Source organism: Lepisma saccharinum, chromosome 13 (assembly GCF_977018435.1).
Source record: "Lepisma saccharinum chromosome 13, izLepSacc3.1, whole genome shotgun sequence".
Lineage (NCBI taxonomy): Eukaryota > Metazoa > Arthropoda > Insecta > Zygentoma > Lepismatidae > Lepisma > Lepisma saccharinum.
Genome location: NC_139241.1, coordinates 24195583 through 24218949, shown reverse-complemented (window position 1 = coordinate 24218949; position 23367 = coordinate 24195583). Strand labels below are relative to the sequence as shown.

Here is a 23367-nt window from a genome sequence, read left to right as displayed (position 1 = left end):
AAAAAGTTTCCTGGATCGTATTTAAATTCATTCAGAAAAAAAGGTTCCTGGACCGTATTTAAATTCATTCAGAAAAAAAGTTTCCTGGATCGTATTTAAATTCATTCAGAAAAAAAGTTTCCTGGACCATATTTAAATTCATTCAGAAAAAAAGTTTCCTGGATCGTATTTTAATTCATTCAGAAAAAAAGGTTCCTGGACCGTATTTAAATTCATTCAGAAAAAAAGTTTCCTGGATCGTATTTAAATTCATTCAGAAAAAAAGTTTCCTGGACCGTATTTAAATTCATTCAGAAAAAAAGTTTCCTGGATCGTATTTAAATTCATTCAGAAAAAAAGGTTCCTGGACCGTATTTAAATTCATTCAGAAAAAGTTCCTGGACCGTATTTAAATTCATTCAGAAAAAAAGGTACCTGGACCGTATTTAAATTCATTCAGAAAAAAAGGTACCTGGACCGTATTTAAATTCATTCAGAAAGAAAGGTACATGGACCGTATTTAAATTCATTCAGAAAAAAAGGTTCCTGGACCGTATTTAAATTCATTCAGAAAAAAAGGTTCCTGGACCGTATTTAAATTCATTCAGCAAAAAAGTTTCCTGGATCGTATTTAAATTCATTCAGAAAAAAAGGTTCCTGGACCGTATTTAAATTCATTCAGAAAAAAAGTTTCCTGGATCGTATATAAATTCATTCAGAAAAAGTTTCCTGGACCGTATTTAAATTCATTCAGAAAAAAAGTTTCCTGGATCGTATTTAAATTCATTCAGAAAAAAAGTTTCCTGGAACGTATTTAAATTCATTCAGAAAAAGTTTCCTGGATCGTATTTAAATTCATTCAGAAAAAAAGTTTCCTGGATCTTATTTAAATTCATTCAGAAAAAAGTTTCCTGGACCGTATTTAAATTCATTCAGAAAAAAAGTTTCCTCGATCGTATTTAAATTCATTCAGAAAAAAAGTTTCCTGGACCGTATTTAAATTCATTCAGAAAAAAAGGTTCCTGGATCGTATTTAAATTCATTCAGAAAAAAAGTTTCCTGGATCGTATTTAAATTCATTCAGAAAAAAGTTCCTGGACCGTATTTAAATTCATTCAGAAAAAAAGTTTCCTGGATCGTATTTAAATTCATTCAGAAAAAAGTTCCTGGACCGTATTTAAATTCATTCAGAAAAAAAGGTACCTGGACCGTATTTAAATTCATTCAGAAAGAAAGGTACATGGACCGTATTTAAATTCATTCAGAGAAAGGTTCCTGGACCGTATTTAAATTCATTCAGAAAAAAAAGTTTCCTGGATCGTATTTAAATTCATTCAGAAAAAAGTTCCTTGACCGTATTTAAATTCATTCAGAAAAAAAGGTACCTGGACCGTATTTAAAGTCATTCAGAAAAAAAGGTACCTGGACCGTATTTAAATTCATTCAGAAAGAAAAGTACATGGACCGTATTTAAATTCATTCAGAAAAAAATGTTCCTGGACCGTATTTAAATTCATTCAGAAAAAAAGTTTCCTGGATCGTATTTAAATTCATTCAGAAAAAAGTTTCCTGGACCGTATTTAAATTCATTCAGAAAAAAAGTTTCCTGGATCGGATTTAAATTCATTCAGAAAAAAGTTTCCTGGACCGTATTTAAATTCATTCAGAAAAAAAGTTTCCTGGATCGTATTTAAATTCATTCAGAAAAAAAGTTTCCTGGATCGTATTTAAATTCATTCAGAAAAAAAGTTTCCTGGATCGTATTTAAATTCATTCAGAAAAAAAGGTTCCTAGACCGTATTTAAATTCATTCAGAAAAAAAGTTTCCTGGATCGTATTTAAATTCATTCAGAAAAAAGTTTCCTGGATCTTATTTAAATTCATTCAGAAAAAAAGGTTCCTGGACCGTATTTAAATTCATTCAGAGAAAAGTTCCTGGACCGTATTTAAATTCATTCAGAAAAAAAGGTACCTGGACCGTATTTAAATTCATTCAGAAAAAATGGTACCTGGACCGTATTTGAATTCATTCAGAAAAAAAGGTACCTGGACCGTATTTAAATTCATTCAGAAAGAAAGGTATGTGGACCGTATTTAAATTTATTCAGAAAAAAGTTCCTGGACCGTATTTAAATTCATTCAGAAAAAAAGGTTCCTGGACCGTATTTTAATTCATTCAGAAAAAAGTTGCTGGACCGTATTTAAATTCATTCAGAAAAAAAGGTTCCTGGACCGTATTTAAATTCATTCAGAAAAAAGTTCCTGGACCGTATTTAAATTCATTCAGAAAAAGTTCCTGGACCGTATTTAAATTCATTCAGAAAAAAAGTTTCCTGGACCGTATTTAAATTCATTCAGAAAAAAAGTTTCCTGGATCGTATTTAAATTCATTCAGAAAAAAAGGTTCCTGGACCGTATTTAAATTCATTCAGAAAAAGTTCCTGGACCGTATTTAAATTCATTCAGAAAAAAAGGTACCTGGACCGTATTTAAATTCATTCAGAAAAAAAGGTACCTGGACCGTATTTAAATTCATTCAGAAAGAAAGGTACATGGACCGTATTTAAATTCATTCAGAAAAAAAGGTTCCTGGACCGTATTTAAATTCATTCAGAAAAAAAGGTTCCTGGACCGTATTTAAATTCATTCAGCAAAAAAGTTTCCTGGATCGTATTTAAATTCATTCAGAAAAAAAGGTTCCTGGACCGTATTTAAATTCATTCAGAAAAAAAGTTTCCTGGATCGTATATAAATTCATTCAGAAAAAGTTTCCTGGACCGTATTTAAATTCATTCAGAAAAAAAGTTTCCTGGATCGTATTTAAATTCATTCAGAAAAAAAGTTTCCTGGAACGTATTTAAATTCATTCAGAAAAAGTTTCCTGGATCGTATTTAAATTCATTCAGAAAAAAAGTTTCCTGGATCTTATTTAAATTCATTCAGAAAAAAGTTTCCTGGACCGTATTTAAATTCATTCAGAAAAAAAGTTTCCTCGATCGTATTTAAATTCATTCAGAAAAAAAGTTTCCTGAACCGTATTTAAATTCATTCAGAAAAAAAGGTTCCTGGATCGTATTTAAATTCATTCAGAAAAAAAGTTTCCTGGATCGTATTTAAATTCATTCAGAAAAAAGTTCCTGGACCGTATTTAAATTCATTCAGAAAAAAAGTTTCCTGGATCGTATTTAAATTCATTCAGAAAAAAGTTCCTGGACCGTATTTAAATTCATTCAGAAAAAAAGGTACCTGGACCGTATTTAAATTCATTCAGAAAGAAAGGTACATGGACCGTATTTAAATTCATTCAGAAAAAGGTTCCTGGACCGTATTTAAATTCATTCAGAAAAAAAGTTTCCTGGATCGTATTTAAATTCATTCAGAAAAAAGTTCCTTGACCGTATTTAAATTCATTCAGAAAAAAAGGTACCTGGACCGTATTTAAAGTCATTCAGAAAAAAAGGTACCTGGACCGTATTTAAATTCATTCAGAAAGAAAAGTACATGGACCGTATTTAAATTCATTCAGAAAAAAATGTTCCTGGACCGTATTTAAATTCATTCAGAAAAAAAGTTTCCTGGATCGTATTTAAATTCATTCAGAAAAAAAGTTTCCTGGACCGTATTTAAATTCATTCAGAAAAAAAGTTTCCTGGATCGGATTTAAATTCATTCAGAAAAAAGTTTCCTGGACCGTATTTAAATTCATTCAGAAAAAAAGTTTCCTGGATCGTATTTAAATTCATTCAGAAAAAAAGTTTCCTGGATCGTATTTAAATTCATTCAGAAAAAAAGTTTCCTGGATCGTATTTAAATTCATTCAGAAAAAAAGGTTCCTAGACCGTATTTAAATTCATTCAGAAAAAAAGTTTCCTGGATCGTATTTAAATTCATTCAGAAAAAAGTTTCCTGGATCTTATTTAAATTCATTCAGAAAAAAAGGTTCCTGGACCGTATTTAAATTCATTCAGAGAAAAGTTCCTGGACCGTATTTAAATTCATTCAGAAAAAAAGGTACCTGGACCGTATTTAAATTCATTCAGAAAAAATGGTACCTGGACCGTATTTAAATTCATTCAGAAAAAAAGGTACCTGGACCGTATTTAAATTCATTCAGAAAGAAAGGTATGTGGACCGTATTTAAATTTATTCAGAAAAAAGTTCCTGGACCGTATTTAAATTCATTCAGAAAAAAAGGTTCCTGGACCGTATTTTAATTCATTCAGAAAAAAGTTGCTGGACCGTATTTAAATTCATTCAGAAAAAAAGGTTCCTGGACCGTATTTAAATTCATTCAGAAAAAAGTTCCTGGACCGTATTTAAATTCATTCAGAAAAAAGTTCCTGGACCGTATTTAAATTCATTCAGAAAAAAAAGTTCCTGGACCGTATTTAAATTCATTCAGAAAAAAAGGTTCCTGGACCGTATTTAAATTCATTCAGAAAAAAGGTTCCTGGACCGTATTTAAATTCATTCAGAAAAAAAGGTTCCTGGACCGTATTTAAATTCATTCAGAAAAAAGTTGCTGGACCGTATTTAAATTCGTTCAGAAAAAAAGGTTCCTGGACCGTATTTAAATTCATTCAGAAAAAAGTTCCTGGACCGTATTTAAATTCATTCAGAAAAAAAGGTTCCTGGACCGTATTTAAATTCATTCAGAAAAAAAGGTTCCTGGACCGTATTTAAATTCATTCAGAAAAAAAGGTTCCTGGACCGTATTTAAATTCATTCAGAAAAAAGTTCCTGGACCGTATTTAAATTCATTCAGAAAAAAGTTCCTGGACCGTATTTAAATTCATTCAGAAAAAAAAGTTCCTGGACCGTATTTAAATTCATTCAGAAAAAAAGGTTCCTGGACCGTATTTAAATTCATTCAGAAAAAAGGTTCCTGGACCGTATTTAAATTCATTCAGAAAAAAAGGTTCCTGGACCGTATTTAAATTCATTCAGAAAAAAGTTGCTGGACCGTATTTAAATTCGTTCAGAAAAAAAGGTTCCTGGACCGTATTTAAATTCATTCAGAAAAAAGGTTCCTGGACCGTATTTAAATTCATTCAGAAAAAAAGGTTCCTGGACCGTATTTAAATTCATTCAGAAAAAAGTTGCTGGACCGTATTTAAATTCATTCAGAAAAAAGGTTCCTGGACCGTATTTAAATTCATTCAGAAAAAAGTTCCTGGACCGTATTTAAATTCATTCAGAAAAAAAGGTTCCTGGACCGTATTTAAATTCATTCAGAAAAAAGTTCCTGGACCGTATTTAAATTCATTCAGAAAAAAAGTTTCCTGGATCGTATTTAAATTCATTCAGAAAAAAAGTTTCCTGGATCGTATTTAAATTCATTCAGAAAAAAAGTTTCCTGGATCGTATTTAAATTCATTCAGAAAAAAAGGTTCCTGGACCGTATTTAAATTCATTCAGAAAAAAAGTTTCCTGGATCGTATTTAATAAATTCGTTCAGAAAAAAAGGTACCAGAAGCGTATTTAAATTCATTCAGAAAAAAAGGTTCCTGGACCGTATTTAAATTCATTCAGAAAAAAGGTTCCTGGACCGTATTTAAATTCATTCAGAAAAAAGGTTCCTGGACCGTATTTAAATTCATTCAGAAAAAAAGGTTCCTGGACCGTATTTAAATTCATTCAGAAAAAAAGGTTCCTGGACCGTATTTAAATTCATTCAGAAAAAAGGTTCCTGAACCGTATTTAAATTCATTCAGAAAAAAGGTTCCTGGACCGTATTTAAATTCATTCAGAAAAAAGGTTCCTGAACCGTATTTAAATTCATTCAGAAAAAAGGTTCCTGGACCGTATTTAAATTCATTCAGAAAAAAAGGTTCCTGGACCGTATTTAAATTGATCGGGAAAAAATGTTCCTGGTCCGAATTGAAATACTTTACAGATATAAACGTTTTTTGCGGTCCAGAACCCATTTACGCTCGCTGATTTTCTCTCCTGGACCGGAATTGAATTTTTTTAAAATTCCTAGACCTTTAACAACCCTGGATGCAAGCAGTTGCCCAGGGTTTGATCCTGTGACATCTGGTGTCGCAGCTTGGTAAGATAACCACTCTGTTACGAAGGCCTGTTATATTTTTATTTTAATTTCCGTGCAGTTGAGTCTTAAAGAGAGTATGCATTTTGTTGCAAACAGGGCTGTTTTCAGCTACGTACAGTCACGGACACTTTTGGCTTGTAACAGTACTATTGAATTCAGCCCAGAAGTGTCTGTGAATGGCATTATTGAAAATGATGATTTTTATTCAAAACAACATAGTGCATTATAGTTTTAGTAATTTTCATAATCTACGTAGACGATATAAACTTGTGAATTATGAATAAGGTAATTTACGTTGCGTTTCTCCATTTTTTGGCTAATCGCGACGATGAGGATGAAGTGAACCTACAAATTACATCCACAGACAAGAATTCGAATCCGGGACCCTCTGGCATCATAAAACGCTGTGCTAACCACTACACTACGGAGGGCGGCTACGATGGAAACTGTAGATCAATGCGAAGTACCGAAAGAATACGTATCAACAACACACAGAACATCTGTTCTTAATACATGCCCAGGGGCATTTTATGAACTCTATCATGTCTTGTGCATGTAAAGATGCAGCGATGCATTTTTGGAAGGTTCGTGGAATGAACTTTCCCTCAATCGAAAGGAAACGTATCTATAGACTCTTTCCTGTTACATAAACCCCATATGCTTCTTGAGGAAGCTGGACTCGACAGAGACCGGTTCCCCTCCTCCGTGACTCAGAGAGAGAGAAACCTGTTCCTGATTCCCTTGTTACTGACCTTCTGTTCTCCTCCTCGAACAGGAACTACTTTCATTTCTTGTGTAATATGTGATGCATTATTTCTCTATTCTCTTTCCTCGTTTCATAAAATCTCTTTTATTTATTGCGTGAGGTAATCTGTGAAAGCAATCCAACATACGCATCGTCTTTGTTCCAACATGTTAGACATATGTCCTGTGTCCGGGAAGAAAGAAATAGGAAGTCATGAATGTCCTACATTTTGAATATGACTCGAATGAATTACGAACATATGTATATTAATTAGAGGAAGACACAATTTAGTTGGCGATGTAAATTTAATAGGTCCATTGAAGAGTAACTATCATTCAAATATTGCCAACTGGCATGTTATTTAAAGTGGGTGAGTTATTTTGACAGCAGTAAGCACATTGTCCTGCTGGCGTACTTGTATGTGTCCGTTGGGCCGAACCTTCCAATAAATTGTCATATTATTATTATATATTTTTTATCGTGAGGGCTTATTGAAATCAGTAAATATTTTTTTTCACAAAAAACAAGTAAGGATGGATTCTTGGTGTGCATTAATATCATGAGGAAAAAATAATTTTTGAGAATTTTTTTTTGTGAACTTATAACTCAATTGTTTGAGTCCACAGAATGTTGTTCGAAAATTGGCGCCTCTGTCTGTACGTTTCATCACTATCTCGTAGTCAAGTTGCTTCAAAATATCAAAATATTTTCAATTATATCAATCAATTTTCTTATTTAGTCCGTTTCGTGAATGAATTAACCACACGGATCTATATATTTTCTATCCTGCTTTCGAAATATTAAAATAAAATTACAATACATTACAATGATTTTTCCTTAATGTTTTGGATTCCCATGATAACCAATACACTCCTGCCATCTATTAAGTCTTTAAAATCCCACTAAAAAAGTGACGTCATCTTCCATCTTTAAATACCAACGATCGACCAACCTGTATATACCTCCCTGGGTAGATTTAGCAACATGGTACAGTGGGATCCATGAGTATTACCGTGCAAATTGTCCATCACCATGTTCATGCACTTTATTTGACCCAATAAGAGCTTCAAGAATTAAAATAAAACTCAAAACCTGCTATTGACAACTTCTGCACCAGCGAAAAATTAATGAAAATAGTCATGGACAATTTGCACGATAATACTCATGGATCCCACTGTACTCGCTTGCCGTAACAACGGCGCTGCCACCTGTTCTCGAAAAATTACGACAAAATCGCCTTTAGTGCAGTCTTAAAGTGTAACTGTAAGTTACTATTACAGTAATTTTGTTCTAGATATAACTTAGGAAACATGCTTCATGTATATACTTTTTCTTACAGTTATCTAAAATTCTTCTTTCGTTAATATAATTTATTTCTACTAAATTACAATTTTACAATTAACATTGCATTAAAATCCTATTCTTGAAAGAATTGTCGCGTTTTTTTTGTTTTTTTTTTTTGCAACTAATGTTTACCGGCTTACATGAAAGAAATAAGCTGGGAGACGACGTTTTCTCCTATGCGAAACGTAAGGAATAGCAATTGTTACTTTAAAGACTATTTTTGACCCGAAATTTGGACAATTCCATAGTTTTTGCTGACATTTTCTAGTTGTGTGCGTGTGTGAATACTAAAAGTTGACTTAGCAAATGACGTAGGCTACTGGGACATTCCATTTCCGCCGCCACCTATACTGCAAAGAAATTACAATGATTTATTGTAAAATATTAACAGCCACTATTGCTATTGCATTGCATTGCTATGTAGTGACCGAGCAACTCTAATTAATGTCATTTTAATGATTCACTTTTAAAAATATATGTATTTATGGTGCACCCAGCTGTAATTTATAAAGTTTATGGATGATAAAATATCATTTTTTTTAAAAAAAAATCGTTGTGTCTGGTTTTTGTAAATTAACAGCAGCCTATTGCAAAATACTGCAAATTTTATGGTGACTTCTAACAGTGAATGATTATATCCCACAAACTGGACTACCGGTGTGCCATATCTCTTCTGTCGATTATGTTAACCCCAGTTGAACTGAAAATAATGCCAATTTTTAAGTTCATTTCCAGTAACAAGATTCCCACCTATAACGAACACTTTTCTTTTTACTCTTAAAAATTGCTTAGAAAGCTGTTACGACAGTTTAGAAATTTGTCATGATTGCAATTTTTAGACATAAACTTGCAATTATTGTCACCCTAATTTTCGTGTATTCTTCTAATTATGCTTAATTACGTATTGCACACAGCACAGAATTTTCACTTTTTAATGATACATGTCTTGTGCAATTCCTTGTGCAAGAAGCTTTAGTCGCTCTCCGTGTAGGTTACAGGAGCCAAGTAAGACAATGTCATGCGATGGGCTGGAGAAAGGAGGGAATATTTCCAGGTGGACTCTACTTCGGAAGCTATGGCTGGTAAAACTTTCTCGCTCTTTTGCACTTTTCCTTTTCACCCTTTCATCTCTAACTTTTCTCCCTCTCACTCATCCTCTCTACCTTTAGCATTTCTCTGTTTCTATCTTTCTTTTCTGCCTATTTCTCTCCACATATCTCTTTCTATCGGCTTCTATCCTTCTCTCTCCTTTTGTCTTTTTCTCTCAACTTTCCCATTTAAGTTTGCTACTTTCTATCTCTTTCTCTTCTTACACATATCATTCAACTTCTTTCTTTTTGTCTGTTTCTATCTTTCTCTCTCTATTTTCGCTTCTTTCTCTCCAGTCTCGCTTTTCCTGCTTCTATCTTTCTCAATCTCTTTTATCTTTCTATCTATTTCTCTCTACCTACCTCTTTTTGTCTGCTCATATCCTTCTCTCATTTTCTCTTTTTGCCTGTTTCCCTCTACTTCTCTCTTTCGTCTGTCTTTATCTTTATTTTTTATTTTTCCTGTTTCTCTCTACTTCTCTCTCTTTTTCTATCTCTCTTACTCATTTTGCCTGTTTTCTATACTTCTTTCCAGTCTGCTTCTATCTATCTCTCTTTCTCTCTCTCATTTTCATTAATTTTCTCTTCTTTTATTTAGTTCTCGTCCTTTCTCTCTCTCTCTTCTCTCCATATGCACTTTTATCTCTCTCTCTCTCTTTCTCTGTCTCTCCTTATGTCAGTGGCGTAATTCACGACGCGTGGTCGACTCAATCTCGTCACCAAAGATTTTAGATTTGGCCTCAGCATGTGTGTCTTTGCAGGTGTACCATTACCAGTTTCATCGAATTATCATTCACTTTCATCGTCGCGATTAACATAAAATGGAAGAAATGTGACAAATACAATAAATGTGTCCTTGAGCTGCAGGTCCACTGAGGCGAAATTATTCCGCTGAAGGTGTCCGGACTTCTGGATGCGAGAAGTTATATTCGTTCATCTTCGCTTTCACTGACATGGAGATATGGAAGGAAGCGGTGACATTTTTTAACCTCGGAACTTTCAGTGTGTTTTCAGCCAGGATTTGATGAAATGCAATCTATTCCTTTACGCTTGTGCATGTTGCCTTTGGAGATCATTCATTCATTATAAAAATACATACTTTTCCATAGGAAGTGTATCTAAGCATGTTAGCAACATTTAGTTGTTTTACTATTTTCCGTGCAACGATACAACGGTCGCCACGACCTCGTTAGCCCTGTTCACAAACAGGTTTAGTGCAAACGTTTACCAATATATGTACCAATCACTAGTTAGAAGCATAGGAACTTCATAAAAATCTCAGGGCTTGCTGTGTATAAATGCATTTACAGAAGTAAGTGTTTGATGACAATATTTTAATCCAGTTCAGATAAAAGAAGAAGATTAAAAAATGCATACAAATACATAGCTAGTGATATAATGATCTTAATGAAGAGTTTCATTCGTCCTCATTTTTGACAGGAACTAATGAGCCATGGTGTCGTCCAGAATCGAACTCAGCCTCTTTGAGAGGATTCAAGCAGCGAAGGATGTGCTTCTAGCTCTCCTCGTGACGGCGTTTTACATTCTGAAAGCCGTATTCAACCACTTCATGCCTCCAGCAGAGAAGTCTGTGAAAGGGGAAGTTGTCCTGGTAAGTCTTGTTCATTATATTCATTCCTCATTCTTAGATAAGCCTGCCCACGCTTTGTAAAAAGGAAATATGTATAAAATATGAATCATGTCTAGGAACTAAACCCGAATTCTTTGTCACGATATCATTAATCATCAAGCTAAGGTGCGCTTGTCTTTCACATAGATTATATGTATTTCTGTTAATTTTCCGTAGGTTCTGTAATTTTGTTGTAAGTAGTCACATACTACAGTAACTTGAAATATTAATGTAACACGATCCCGATTGATCGAGTTGATGTTTTAAGTCTACTTTATGCACAGTAAGGTTAATCGGGGACTGGACCTACAGTTTAAGGTAGGATCGGAACAATTATGTGCCTCCACCGGGAATCGAACCCGGGACCTCTCGATTACAAGGCAACGACGCTACTGCTGCGCCACCGGGGAGGCGAAAAGAGACTTTCATTTACAGAAAAAAAATGCTTCAACAATGTAGTATCCATGGTGATGCTTGATACGGAATGAATTGATTTATTTTCTGAGTGTGAAAGTTTAAATCGATCCTGCTTTGTAATACCTAGACCTGAGTTAGGTGGTAGAGCAGCCCTTGGCTGAACCTCGCTCAGTAGAAATTAAATAGACTGTTCTATTCTACTCGTATTATATAACTTGTGTTTTCTTAACATAGCATATACGTAGTAGGTGTGTAGTGCCTCACATTTTATCTATGATGTTTCAGTAGTTTTGAAAAACCGGAAACAAACAGGAATACAGAATGATTCAGCCAATTTATTTAATCTTAGCATCTGTAATGTCGCTGACATATCGACATTTGACGATGCACACTGTAGTCACACAACGGTAAATTTTCAGGATTTCTCCCTACAAAACCCTTTGCATTACAATGTCATAAAACAGTACTACTTCAAGTAGTTCTGCTTTCATTCTCTTCCGTGGAAAGATGAATGCAGGAGGAATGACACTTCCTGACGCGCTCATACGACATACAGCAGTGATGGTTTGTACACGTTCTCCACTAACAACTTTCTTAACCGATCCTTTCCCCTTGACACTTATTGCCTTCGAGGTTTAGAAGGAACTGTGCTGACACCAGATTCTAGAGCAATACTAGAAATTATTGGACTTTCAATATTGATTTCTATATTAAATACACTGCATGATTGAAATTTATATCTATTCAATAATTACTGCAGATTTGTAAAACATCTGTTCATCTGGAATTCATTGCGCAGTCTTGCCCCGTGCCACAATCGGGAACAAAACACGTGATGCTGTCGAGCCATTGCACAATGCAATGAAAACGAATACACAGGCGGACTCGGCATTAACACAGCTGCCTCTATGAATCAACATCGTGATAATCTATACATTTACAGTGAAGAAATTCTATAAAAACTCAGTATCAAAATAAATAGCAAACACCTTAAAATTCTTCTCGGTTTCCTCTCTCAGCACAACGAACTACCAACGTGTCTTCATGTCTTCACTAAGATCCACAGCTAGCTTCCATCTTGGCAAAGAGATGGTGGAGCAGTGGTGCCAACCGTGAATGATTTTCATCTGAAAAAATATGTTCGCAGTCTTACTCTTCTCTACTCTATCATTGATATTTGCTTGCATTATTTTCTTCAAAGATGCTTCTGCAAGATTTAACGGTTGTATTCCTGTGTAGGGAAGTTCACTTCTTACATCTAAGCAGCAAGATTTCGCATCCACGGACAAAACCAAACCTGCTACTGGGTGTTCCATTTACAACGCAACCCGGAGTTGGGGATAGTACAACTTTTGAACCGGAAGTGGAACACATATAATCCTTATACCAAATTGAAGCCTTGTTCATGCATATATTTCTAAACCGAGGAACAATGATTGGGTTTCATTAGTGTCCACGCAATGTTACCAGATGTAACAGGAAGTGTAAATGAATTTTTTTACAATGCATGAAAAATGGCACATAACACACATTTACGGACATTCCGTCGTTAATTTTCAGTTTGGTTAGGTGGATTAGCTCGACATCTATGGCAATGATAAAATAAATGTTCATTTCTACAGATAGCCAATCGAATGAGGCGTCTTTAAAGGGGAACTATTAAAAATCGTTGTTTTTAGAAATTAAGACTGTGCATTGGCAACACTGCTGGTGTTTCAGTGCCACAAAAGGTGTGTTTCGAAACTGTATACATCATGCAATTACGGAAAACATTAAAAAATAAACTTGGAAATTTTCATGAAAATAGTGTTACTTACATGCACCTGGCAACCATTCGATGCATCAAGAATCTAACACGACTGGCCGTTCCTCTGTTTCTTTCCAAGCGGGGGGAAAATGTATTCTCATCGCCGGGTTGGTTGCCAAGTTCATGTAAGTAACATCCATGTGCTTTCAACCACGCCATGAAGGCGTATAGGGGATGTGGGGTTAGGGCCTCATACTTTCTTGATTTCGGTCGAGCTGGGGGTGATGTGATGTGATCAGTACCACGCCCCTGGCCGCCTTTACCCCCCAGAGTTTCCTCCAGGTACCCACTTTATACAACGCTGGGTGTGCGCCGGAGCCGCTTGAACAGGTTGAAAAAGTGCCGGTTCTCCCCCGCCGGGGAACGAACCTGGGTCTCTCGCATGGTAGTCAGACGCCCTAACGACTGAGCTACGCTGTATATATTTAACAAAATGATTCAACCAAATCAGGAAGTTTTCTTCCATACTTGATACACAGCTTCATTCAATGCACTAACTCCCCTTTGAATTTTTGTATGGTTATTCAGACCAGGATTCATATGAGTAGGCTAGAGGCCCAAGGCTAGCAACATCTTGAGAAACTCTACATACAATTTCATTTATAACTTTTAGGCCAAGTAATGTCTGAAGGTTAGTTACATATGTTTTATATTTTTCACATTTCAAATATTTTATTAAAAAATCGACGTTTTCAGAGCATTTTTCCCCATTGGATGATCTTTTACATCCAAGCAGATGGAGGTCCGTGGCTGTAGTTCCCAAGTAGCCCTCTATATCCAGGTCTTTAGTATATATTTTTATAATTGGAACAGACAATCACAGAACTACACAAATATCAATTATTCAAGTAACGCTACCAGCATCTCAATTCATAAATTTTGTCTGCAGCTACACTTCTTCTGCCCGACCACAGGTACCCACTACTCATGTCCCACCTTTATCATTTTCAGATCCGACACTGATATCAATTTTCAAAGTGAGATATTATGACATTTCCGTACCTGTTATCTGTGTGTTTCATATCAAATTGCATATTCTGGAGTCCCCAGTGGACTAAAAACACTCGGAAATAATGAAGTACTTCTACCTATTTGGTTGATTGATTGATGGATTGATTTAGTATATTTTACTTCGCGTTTTGTGCCTCTTGGTTAATTTGCGAAGATGGGGATGAGTGATGAAATGATGAATGGACATTCACAAACAACCAAGCCCGAACGGGATTCGAACCCGGGACCCTTGCCGTCGCAGCGGGATGTGCTAACCACTCGGCCACAGGGTCCGGCATTCTAGCTATTTGGAATTACCCAAACCACCTTCTGTACGAGCTATCCCTTCTATCCTTCGTCCGAGGATACACAATTCTTCCCTATTATTCTTTAGACAATATTTCGCAACATTCTTTTTGAGGCATCCTTTGTGAAATAAGAAAAAAAAAGTATCTTTTGCAGGTGAGCCTCCCCGATAGTGCAGTGGTAACATTGACGCCTTGTAATTAAGGGGTCCAGGTTTCGATAGCCAGTGGATACCAGTGGCGGCTGGCCAAGTGCAACAAGTGCAGATGTTTTCACCTAATTTTCAAATTAATATGGATATTTTTCATTTGCTTGTTAAATTAAACTACGTATTTCCGAGCAAAACGCACACGATAATACTCAAATAATACGCCGCTCGGCGCTACGCTCGTGAAGAGTTCGTCGTAGCATAAACAAACCAAGAGCAGACGCCGCCAGGTTGCGGAAGACTTTAGCCGGTTGTCATGGCAACGGTGACGTCACCTAGCGTTGGAATTGAACGGGTGTCGCCATCTAGGTGCAGCAGTTCTCTCGTCGACAGAAAACATTGCATCCAGTGGTTGTGGCAAAATCGTTGCGTTCTCGCGAGATCTTGTTCCGCGTGTGTGTTTCGCGTTTCCTATCGTGTGTTGTGTTCATATGTTGAGCTGTGGTTTGTACAATGAACCCAGTAAATGACTTAGTGTGTAATTTGTTGCAGACACCATTTTCCAGATGGACGGATGAAGACAAGAAAGACGTTTTAAATTGTGGGGGGCCCACTGACACTTACTATTTGTTTTTCATTGCCTATAGATGTACTTCTTCACCTGTTATTTTAGGCACGAGCCGGTACTGGTGGATACACATTGCACAGTGGTTCGGATCCCACTTTAAACTGTAGGTCCAGTCCTGATTAGCTGTGATAAAGTGGACTTGAAAACACAGACTCAATCAATCAATCCTTTGCAGGTAACGGGAGCTGGTCAAGGGATCGGACGGGCGTTGGCTCATAAGTTTTCCGAATGCGGTGCCACCGTCGTCTGTTGGGACATCAACGAAGCCACGAATTCCTCGACGGTGAAGGAGCTTCGAAGCAGAGCGAGGCAGGCGTTTGGTTACACGTGCGATGTCTCCAGCAGGGAACAGATCTTCAAAGCGGCACAGAAGGTCAGGGAAGAAGTAGGTGACGTCACAATCCTAGTAAACAATGCTGGATGGTTCGACACTACCCATGCTTCTCTGTGCGACATCCAGGAGTCCTACATAAGGAAGATGTTCGAAGTCAATCTTCTGTCTCAGTTTTGGGTGAGTGTGAATTTCATTGTATCAACTTGTTTCTTCACTCCATGGTTACACTCCACACACCAAGTTCAATGCGTGACTTGAAAACCTACCTAAAGAAACACACGTGACATTTCACACCGGAGTGGCATGCCATATTATGTATGCCTTCCATTGTTACAATGTCACCCACTAGGTTCTACAACTCCTGGGGAATTTTGGCAGGCAATTCATTCCTATGCTGAGCCTTTCATCTCATCCTGTGTTTCCCACTTGTTCAACACGTAAAGTCTTTGATTTTCGCGTACTCCTTCTATCTGTCTGCGGAGTGGCTTTTTAACTATGATGTACGACATTCTCGTTCCTTTCAACCTCTTAACATATTCTAAAACCGGCTGTTTATATTTCTATTACGAACTCCTCCATCTTATGTATTTCTTGAACGTTTTTCGCCTTCACCCTCCTTTGTTCCGGACTTCTCCATATACTTGTGTAAGAATTTCCTTTTTGTTGTTTCAATATTCCTTCATTTTCACTAAGTGTTCATGTTTTTTTATTCCAAAGGGCTTGTAATTGTTTATGCACGGCTACTTTCATGCTTCTTTTACATTTTCTGACCAAATATGCTCTGAAATGCATTTTGTAATTTGTTTCCTCTTGCTGGGATGTAAAGGATGTATCTTGAGAAGGCATCAAAAGTCAAGCTCAATTTGCACGTAGTACACTCGGATACCTTCAGTCTTGCAGACGCAGAAGCTTGTTCCAGTACATTTCTCCTTAAGATCCTGTGCATGTCTTTGATTGTACTGAGTAGGCTACTCTTTTACATAAGCGTGCTCACGGAGGGGCAAGGAAGAGCAATGACCATTCGCATATTTTTTTCACGGAGGGGCAAGTAAGATACTTTTTCTAGGAGGGTAAACGAGGCATATCAGCCCCATGATAGTGTTGCGCCCTCAAAAAACACCCCTTGATTTGAAGTTATTACATTCTGCATCACCATTCATATAAATTACTGTGACTGAAATCAAATTACATGTGTGAAATATATACTTTTAGGTCGATAATCATTATCCAGGAGGGGACGAGGCCTTCTTGCCCCCCTTCCGGACGTCTATGACTCTCATATCTGCACCTCGAAATTTAGTGTAGTGTAATCTTATTGTCGTTATTAAATGATATTTTATACTCTTTAAGAAAATGAAGTATTTCCAAGGCGATGAACGTTCCCAGCAACTAAGGGGAGAAAGGTGTATTATTTCCTATATAATTGGGCTATCCCACTTCACAGTGGTGTATACTGAGTACAAGATCTGGTCTATCTCACTATGTGACGTGGTTCTAGGATATGAATAGAAATAAATTTACCAACTCCTAAGAAATCAGGTTGCCAACTCATAAGAAATCAGGTTGCCAACTCATAGGAAATCAGGTTGCCAACTCATAGGAAATCAGGTTGCAAACTCATAAGAAATCAGGTTACCAACTCATAGGAAATCAGGTTGCCAACTCATAGGAAATCAGGTTGCCAACTCATAGGAAATCAGGTTGCCAACTCATAGGAAATCAAGTTGCCAACTCATAGGAAATCAGGTTGCCAACTCATACGAAATCAGGTTACCAACTCCAGAATCAGCATCATCATCTCACTGATATGAATAATATTATTTACAATTTCTGATCGATTTTCTCCTGTATTTTATTCTCTAGACTTCAGGCTTCGCAGATAGCCTAGCTAGCCTAGAATATACGCTCCTGCCACTTCGTTCACTAGCAAATTTCTTGTTATTAACACTCGAACAATCTTTACTCGTTCGTTGTGTTACCTTTAGTGGCTGTGTAATAAATTGTTAATTCATAGGAAATTGCTAGTGTGTTGTTGATTTGAATCTGCTGTAAGAATTTAATATACACGGTTAGACTCTGAATCACAGAGAGGGGGAATTAAAGGAGGGGGCAGAAAACATTGATACCACGGAAGTCGGAATTATTCTAATATGGAATAAGTTCATCTTGGTGGCGGCTGGTGGGCTGGCTCCTCTTGTATGCGTAAACAGCTCTGCAAGTGAAAATCGATTCTCTGGGGAATGGCTTAGGTGGTCGAGTGATTCTGATGCTACCTTAACTGTAACATATAAAATTTGTTTTGAAAAGTGCTGAAGATCTTTTCCGTTTCTCCTGTGACAAGTTGTTCGTGTGAAAGAGCGTTCTCTAAAATGCGATCTACATCAAATAGCCATTTAGATTATCTTAGGTAGCCTTATGTTTAGCATAATTGAGTCGTTAAACTTTAAAATTCTTGTAACAACTGAAAAATATCTGAAGACCGAATCACACAAAAGTGGAGTGCCCTTGTTGATGCTAGACTGGCTACAAGGATAGAAACAATAGTTTCCAGGTTGACTGAAGGACAGGTTTGGGAAACTAGACCGTGTTCTAATTGCAACGTACCTCTCTGCTCGATGCTATAGTAAAAAAACAATCAGAGCGATCATTTAGTCACATGAAGATAATCTCCGACTTTGGAAAAGGAAAATCCAGAAAATCTGCTTTTGCCGGTGGTCTTTGAGTGTTGGTTGTACGATTTATTTTTACAAAAATCAGTGTTTATTAATATTTAGAAATTTATCCATTACAATGAGATTTGTACACGACAGACGTGATTAGCCGATAATGAAAATCTTTATTACTATCACTGTATTAAATGTTTGGCATATTTACTTGAACAACAATCTTTTGTTTTTTTATGAATAAATCCTGCGAATCTCATGTATGAATACACATGCATATACCCGAGTTCATTAAAAAGCACATTGAGAACACCGTGATTGCTATATTTTCTCTCAAGCCAATTTATTTTTATTCTTAAACATTCAATTTTGTCAATTGCAAGAAAAAACTCACTAGCTAATCTGATACGATGTTGGACATATTTTTAACTTGTCTAATTTGCGCAATGCCTTGTGGGAACAAAAATCTACCAGCAAGTACGGTAACGAGAATCGTGTGAGTAAAGAAACTAGCAGATACCAAAATACCACCACCACCAGTCCAAGCCGAAGAAGGAAATCACCCCTCGAGTGCAACATCTTTTATATTGTAGTACTTATACCTAGATATGATATTTTCATTCTAATGTTGGATCAACGGTATTTACTAGAGTACTGCATTGGACCACTTTCGCTCTCTCAAATTCGATCGAATCTCCCACGCTCGAGCGTGATTCGCTCGAATATATAGAATATCAAATATCATTTGAACATGACAATCATTGTACACATATATATGTATAATCCGTCCTGGCTGTTTTAGCCCACAATCATCTATTCATTTTCATATATAGCTATGTATTGGCAAGATAGACTAAACTACATTTTATCATGGAGTCAATGACTGTTTACTTATAAGTTTCAATTTAACTGCGTCTTTCACTTCACGAAGCATATTTGAAAGCCCACTGCCACAGACAAATTACGCTTATATGTGAACTACTGGGCTTCGAGCATATACCGATCGTTTGCCTGTTCGAGCGTTATTCGCTCGAGCGAAGAAACTGTCCATTCCGTAAACCATCTAGCGTCATCCGTGCGAAGTATTAGATGATCGAGCAAAAAAGCCTCGATGCTGCACTCTAGTATTTACGCTATCCAATATTTGTATTTTTTTTAGATTCGGCTTTCTCTTACTTGGCAAGTAAATGCGAGTTTCATTTATCAAAACTAGAATTACACTAATGCTATGTTCGGTGGGTCCGGACACACACTATATCTATATCCCCTCCCCTTTTTCCGGTGTTTCGTACGCAGAAATATAATAAAACAATGAAATTGAAAGACTTTTTCTTTCTCTGACTGAACACTGGTCAAGGGTTTTGCCACCCCCGCTAATCAAAGGGTCTGCGCACGCCTATGCTCCTTTACAGCCCAAGCTTTTAACTAGGATATCGAGATTGTATGGTTTCAGTTAGTAAGGAATCTATGACAGTGTGGGTCTTAGACATTGAGTAAGGAAGTTTTGAACATACATGTTTTCTTTTCTTAATAGGTTCACGCCCTCATTTCTTAAAATTAAAGGCCGTATTCCCGTATTGTGTGACTGACACAAATTGCCTATGTGCTGAAGTGCTCATAAAAGATCAATCAATCATTTTTCTGTTTACTATCCAGGTCTTTACATTTGGGAATTTCATTTTTCTCCGTCATTATGCATTCCATGGTGTTTTACAAGATGTGTAAATTGCTGTAATGTCCGAAATGTGGCTTTTCTTTTCTCTACACCATCTAACTCTCTCGATACAATATGCTGGTAACAAAAAAAGTCCGTGTAAAAAATAGACTATCCTGGTTCACTATTTCATTGAGTTAACAGTTTTCGTTTACCAAGATCGAGTACTCTATGATATCAACATGTAAGAACCACATTGCACTCCTTCCTGCGCTCATGAAAGCTCAACAGTTCCTGTGTACCAATCAAAAATGGCTGCCAGGCAGCCAAGAGCGAGAGGAAACAAGCAACCCTTGTTTTCTGTCTTATTCTTGAAACTCGTTTGGAAATGCTTTCATCGTAATAATCAGTGTACTTTGCATTCGTGTGTTCTTGTATAGCTTCATCGAAGCCTAGGTTCCCCAGAACATAGGGCTGACAGCCGATAAGGCAGCGTATATTTTCTGTCGGAAGGTCAACATTAGCCAAGGTGGGAGGACACGTGTTAGACGAAATAAGGTTGAACTGTAAACTTGACAAGGTTAATATTCGTCAAGGTATTAGAATATCCCTTGTTACATGAAACATTTTTGGGGGGAAGGGGGGTGACCTTTTAAGAAGGCACCAAAAGGTCAACCTCACATCAACGTAGTGCACCGTGGTTACTACAGGCCAACAAGGCCCTGGCGTCTGGACCTACGGCCAGTATAACCCTATGTAAGGTTGTGTGTTGTCCTCTATTTTGTCCTTACATGTGCTGATTGACCCTTTACAGACTCAGCTTTTAACTAGGCAAGAAGCTTTTAGCCTCGGAGACAGATATTGATTTTAGCTACGGCTGGATGATCATATTATGTGAAGGGTTCAAATGGCCTCACCGCTGTCCAACCCACAATTTTAATTTAAATCAATCAATCAGTCAATGAAACATTCCTGGGGCGGCAAAGTCCTGTCCAAGATAAATGCAATCTAACATGAGGAAGAGTCTCTTGAAGCTGAAAAGATCTTATGTTTTTTACTGGGTGACACCAATGTAGGCTCATATTTGGCGTTCATAGACACCGTGGCAGTGCGGTCTAAGGCGCCATGCTTTGGGCTCCGGCTACTGGACCGGCGCTGGTTCGAGTATCCTAGGGGAAGCGCAACAACTTTTCTCCTGAGATTTCGGCCTGTGTATGGAGCCGGTGGCCACCCACCATCGTGTGGAAATTGGGGAGTTACGAATGATTAGCTTAACACAGTTATGAAAACCTACAACAACGACTGAGGGTTCGTCATGCTGACCACACGTCATCTCGTAACTGGTCGGATGATCTCCTACCTCGGGTGAGTGAGTGAGTATCAGATGGGAGTGAAGCTGGCAGTCGGTAGGTAGGCTCTGCCCTCAATGGGCTGTTGCCACGGGTTATTATTATGCTCATAGCCAACTGTAACGCTACTGTTATGCAGCCCCGCATATTTTGGAAAGTGCTTGAATAGATGACGCAAGATCCCGCCGTTGAGAAATCTGTCGTCTGCGCGTCTTTGCTAACAAATTAAATGCGTGTCCAAGTAAATTTAGTGACAAAGAGTTATTAAAGCATTCTCTCTTCCATTATCCATTGACTTCTCCTTCACCTGTACTGGCTATGCGGCAACGAAGTGGCCAAATTACCCTTACAAATGGAACGATGGGATTTCTGATAGAGAACAATGTACTTGATCCAGCCAATGGGTGGAAACACCCACGTGACAACTTGCAAGATCTACCAAATGACGACAGAACGCTTATTGGTGGGAGCTAAATCAAGATAAACCATCGACTGTAGTCGACTACTTGCCCTCATGAAATGAATTTTGCATTGAAATGTTCTTTCCCTTCCAGACGGTGCAAGCCTTTCTCCCACGGATGCTTGAGAAGGACCACGGCCACATCGTGGGAATCTCATCAATGACAGGTCTCACAGGACTCCCAAAGATGATTCCATACTGCACGTCCAAATTTGGAGTCACAGGTAGGCAAAGGAATTATATGTTATCGTGTTCGCATTTGGTATTCTCTCTAGGTGACTGGCTGGTAAACATAGGGCAAGAGAGGAGAAACATGAAGTCAAAGTGAATATTTCTTGTGGACGCTTTACTTTTATCTTAAGGGAAGCCTTACGTATATTAGAAGTATAAGATTTCACACCTTGGCCTTCAACCATAGAAACGTACATTTTAGCTTTTACTATTATTGTATTATCATGACCATACAAATCACAAAATTGAATTTGAATTGAAAAATACCTTGACATTTTTGACAAGTTCAGTTTTCAGTCCTCTACTTAAATAGATACTGAATTCGTCTTTCCATGAATATCTATCACTTTGTTGATGAATTTGAGATTTTTACCATGTCGAGAAATTATCAACATCAGAGTGGTTCTAATGACTGGAGAAAATGTTTTCTCATTATTTTGTTGGATATGCCAGTTAATTGCTGTAACTCCCAGGGTGTAAATTATATAAAACAAAATTATTTGTAATATAATATCGGTACAATTTCTCCTTTGGAATTACATGAAATTTCTGAAGATATCTCGAGGAGGAGCAAGTGTCCCCTCTGGCCCGCTTTTTGGCGCCCTTGACGGATAATTTCATGTTACGACTGGGAAAGTTAATACACACAACAGGCCGAAAATATCTCTAAGTTGCAGCCGGGAAATAATAATGTGGAGAAGAAAAATCAGTTATGCCCTGTCCCAACTATCTCTGGAGCAAGAAAACGAAATCCAGTCTCTGCACAAGTAGTGACCCGAGACGGCTCCACCAATGTACACGTGAGAGGGAATGGGATTGCGTGGAGGGGAAAGCGACTGCAGTTGCCAGCCTTCGCAACAGCGTGTACTGCTTCGCTCTGTCCACTCGATTTTCTCCCCTTCTCTGACCTATTGAGCGTCCTTACTCCAGAGACATCTCGGACAGGGTATAATTCAGGAATAAATAAATAATTGAAAGAACCTCGCAAAGGTTGCCTCTATGTGTTCTCCAAATTTTATAAAACACTAGAAATTCAACGAGAAATGTCGCATATATTCAAAATTGGAATTAAGAAGTACATGTATGTAACTATACAATTTCAGTCACCAAAACTTCCAACGTCTACATTGACAGTGTCTTCTCCACAAGAGACACTTAGGGGACCAATATCCTGCACCTTGCTTGTGTTACTTTCCCCTCACCCAATGTCCCTCTTATTGACAGTGACGTTGCAACAGCACAAGCCTTTAAGTACCGTGGCAGGTCTCTTGAGTCCTACATGGGAGTGCTTTTCTTTGGCTCTCATCGTTTCGGCAAGTGAAAGTCTTGGCACTCCTTATTGGCAACTGAGAGGGTTTTTTCTGCCACGCCGTTCGTTTTCTTCTTTCAAAGGTTTACAAATTGCTACCAGCGTTCCTGCAAAGTTAATTCATGGCTTTTGTTTAGGATTCTGCAACTTCCATGTTCATTTATGCATAAACATTCCACGTTTCTGACCTAGAGCATTGCAATTATCGCAGGAGGGTAATAACGTAACACAAG

At 37.3% G+C, this 23367-nt stretch overlaps 2 protein-coding genes across 5 annotated transcripts in view; one reads left to right on the top strand and one right to left on the bottom strand.

Annotated features, from left to right (window-relative positions):
- Positions 1-23367, bottom strand: part of LOC145996901 (estradiol 17-beta-dehydrogenase 11-like) — a 243368-nt gene that overhangs the window by 138241 nt on the left and 81760 nt on the right. The window lies entirely within an intron of this gene.
- The window catches only part of LOC145996902 (estradiol 17-beta-dehydrogenase 11-like), a 58115-nt gene that overhangs the window by 12168 nt on the left and 22580 nt on the right, over positions 1-23367 (top strand). For 2 of the 3 annotated variants that reach the window (XM_083133465.1, XM_083133466.1), the window contains exons 2-4: positions 10649-10820; positions 15310-15645; positions 21689-21818. In XM_083133465.1, the coding sequence (XP_082989591.1) occupies positions 10662-10820; positions 15310-15645; positions 21689-21818 (625 nt within the window). In that variant the 5' untranslated portion in view covers positions 10649-10661. Of the gene's footprint in view, positions 1-9177; positions 9203-10648; positions 10821-15309; positions 15646-21688; positions 21819-23367 lie in introns of those variants that run through there. The other variant, XM_083133467.1, reaches the window with a different exon arrangement.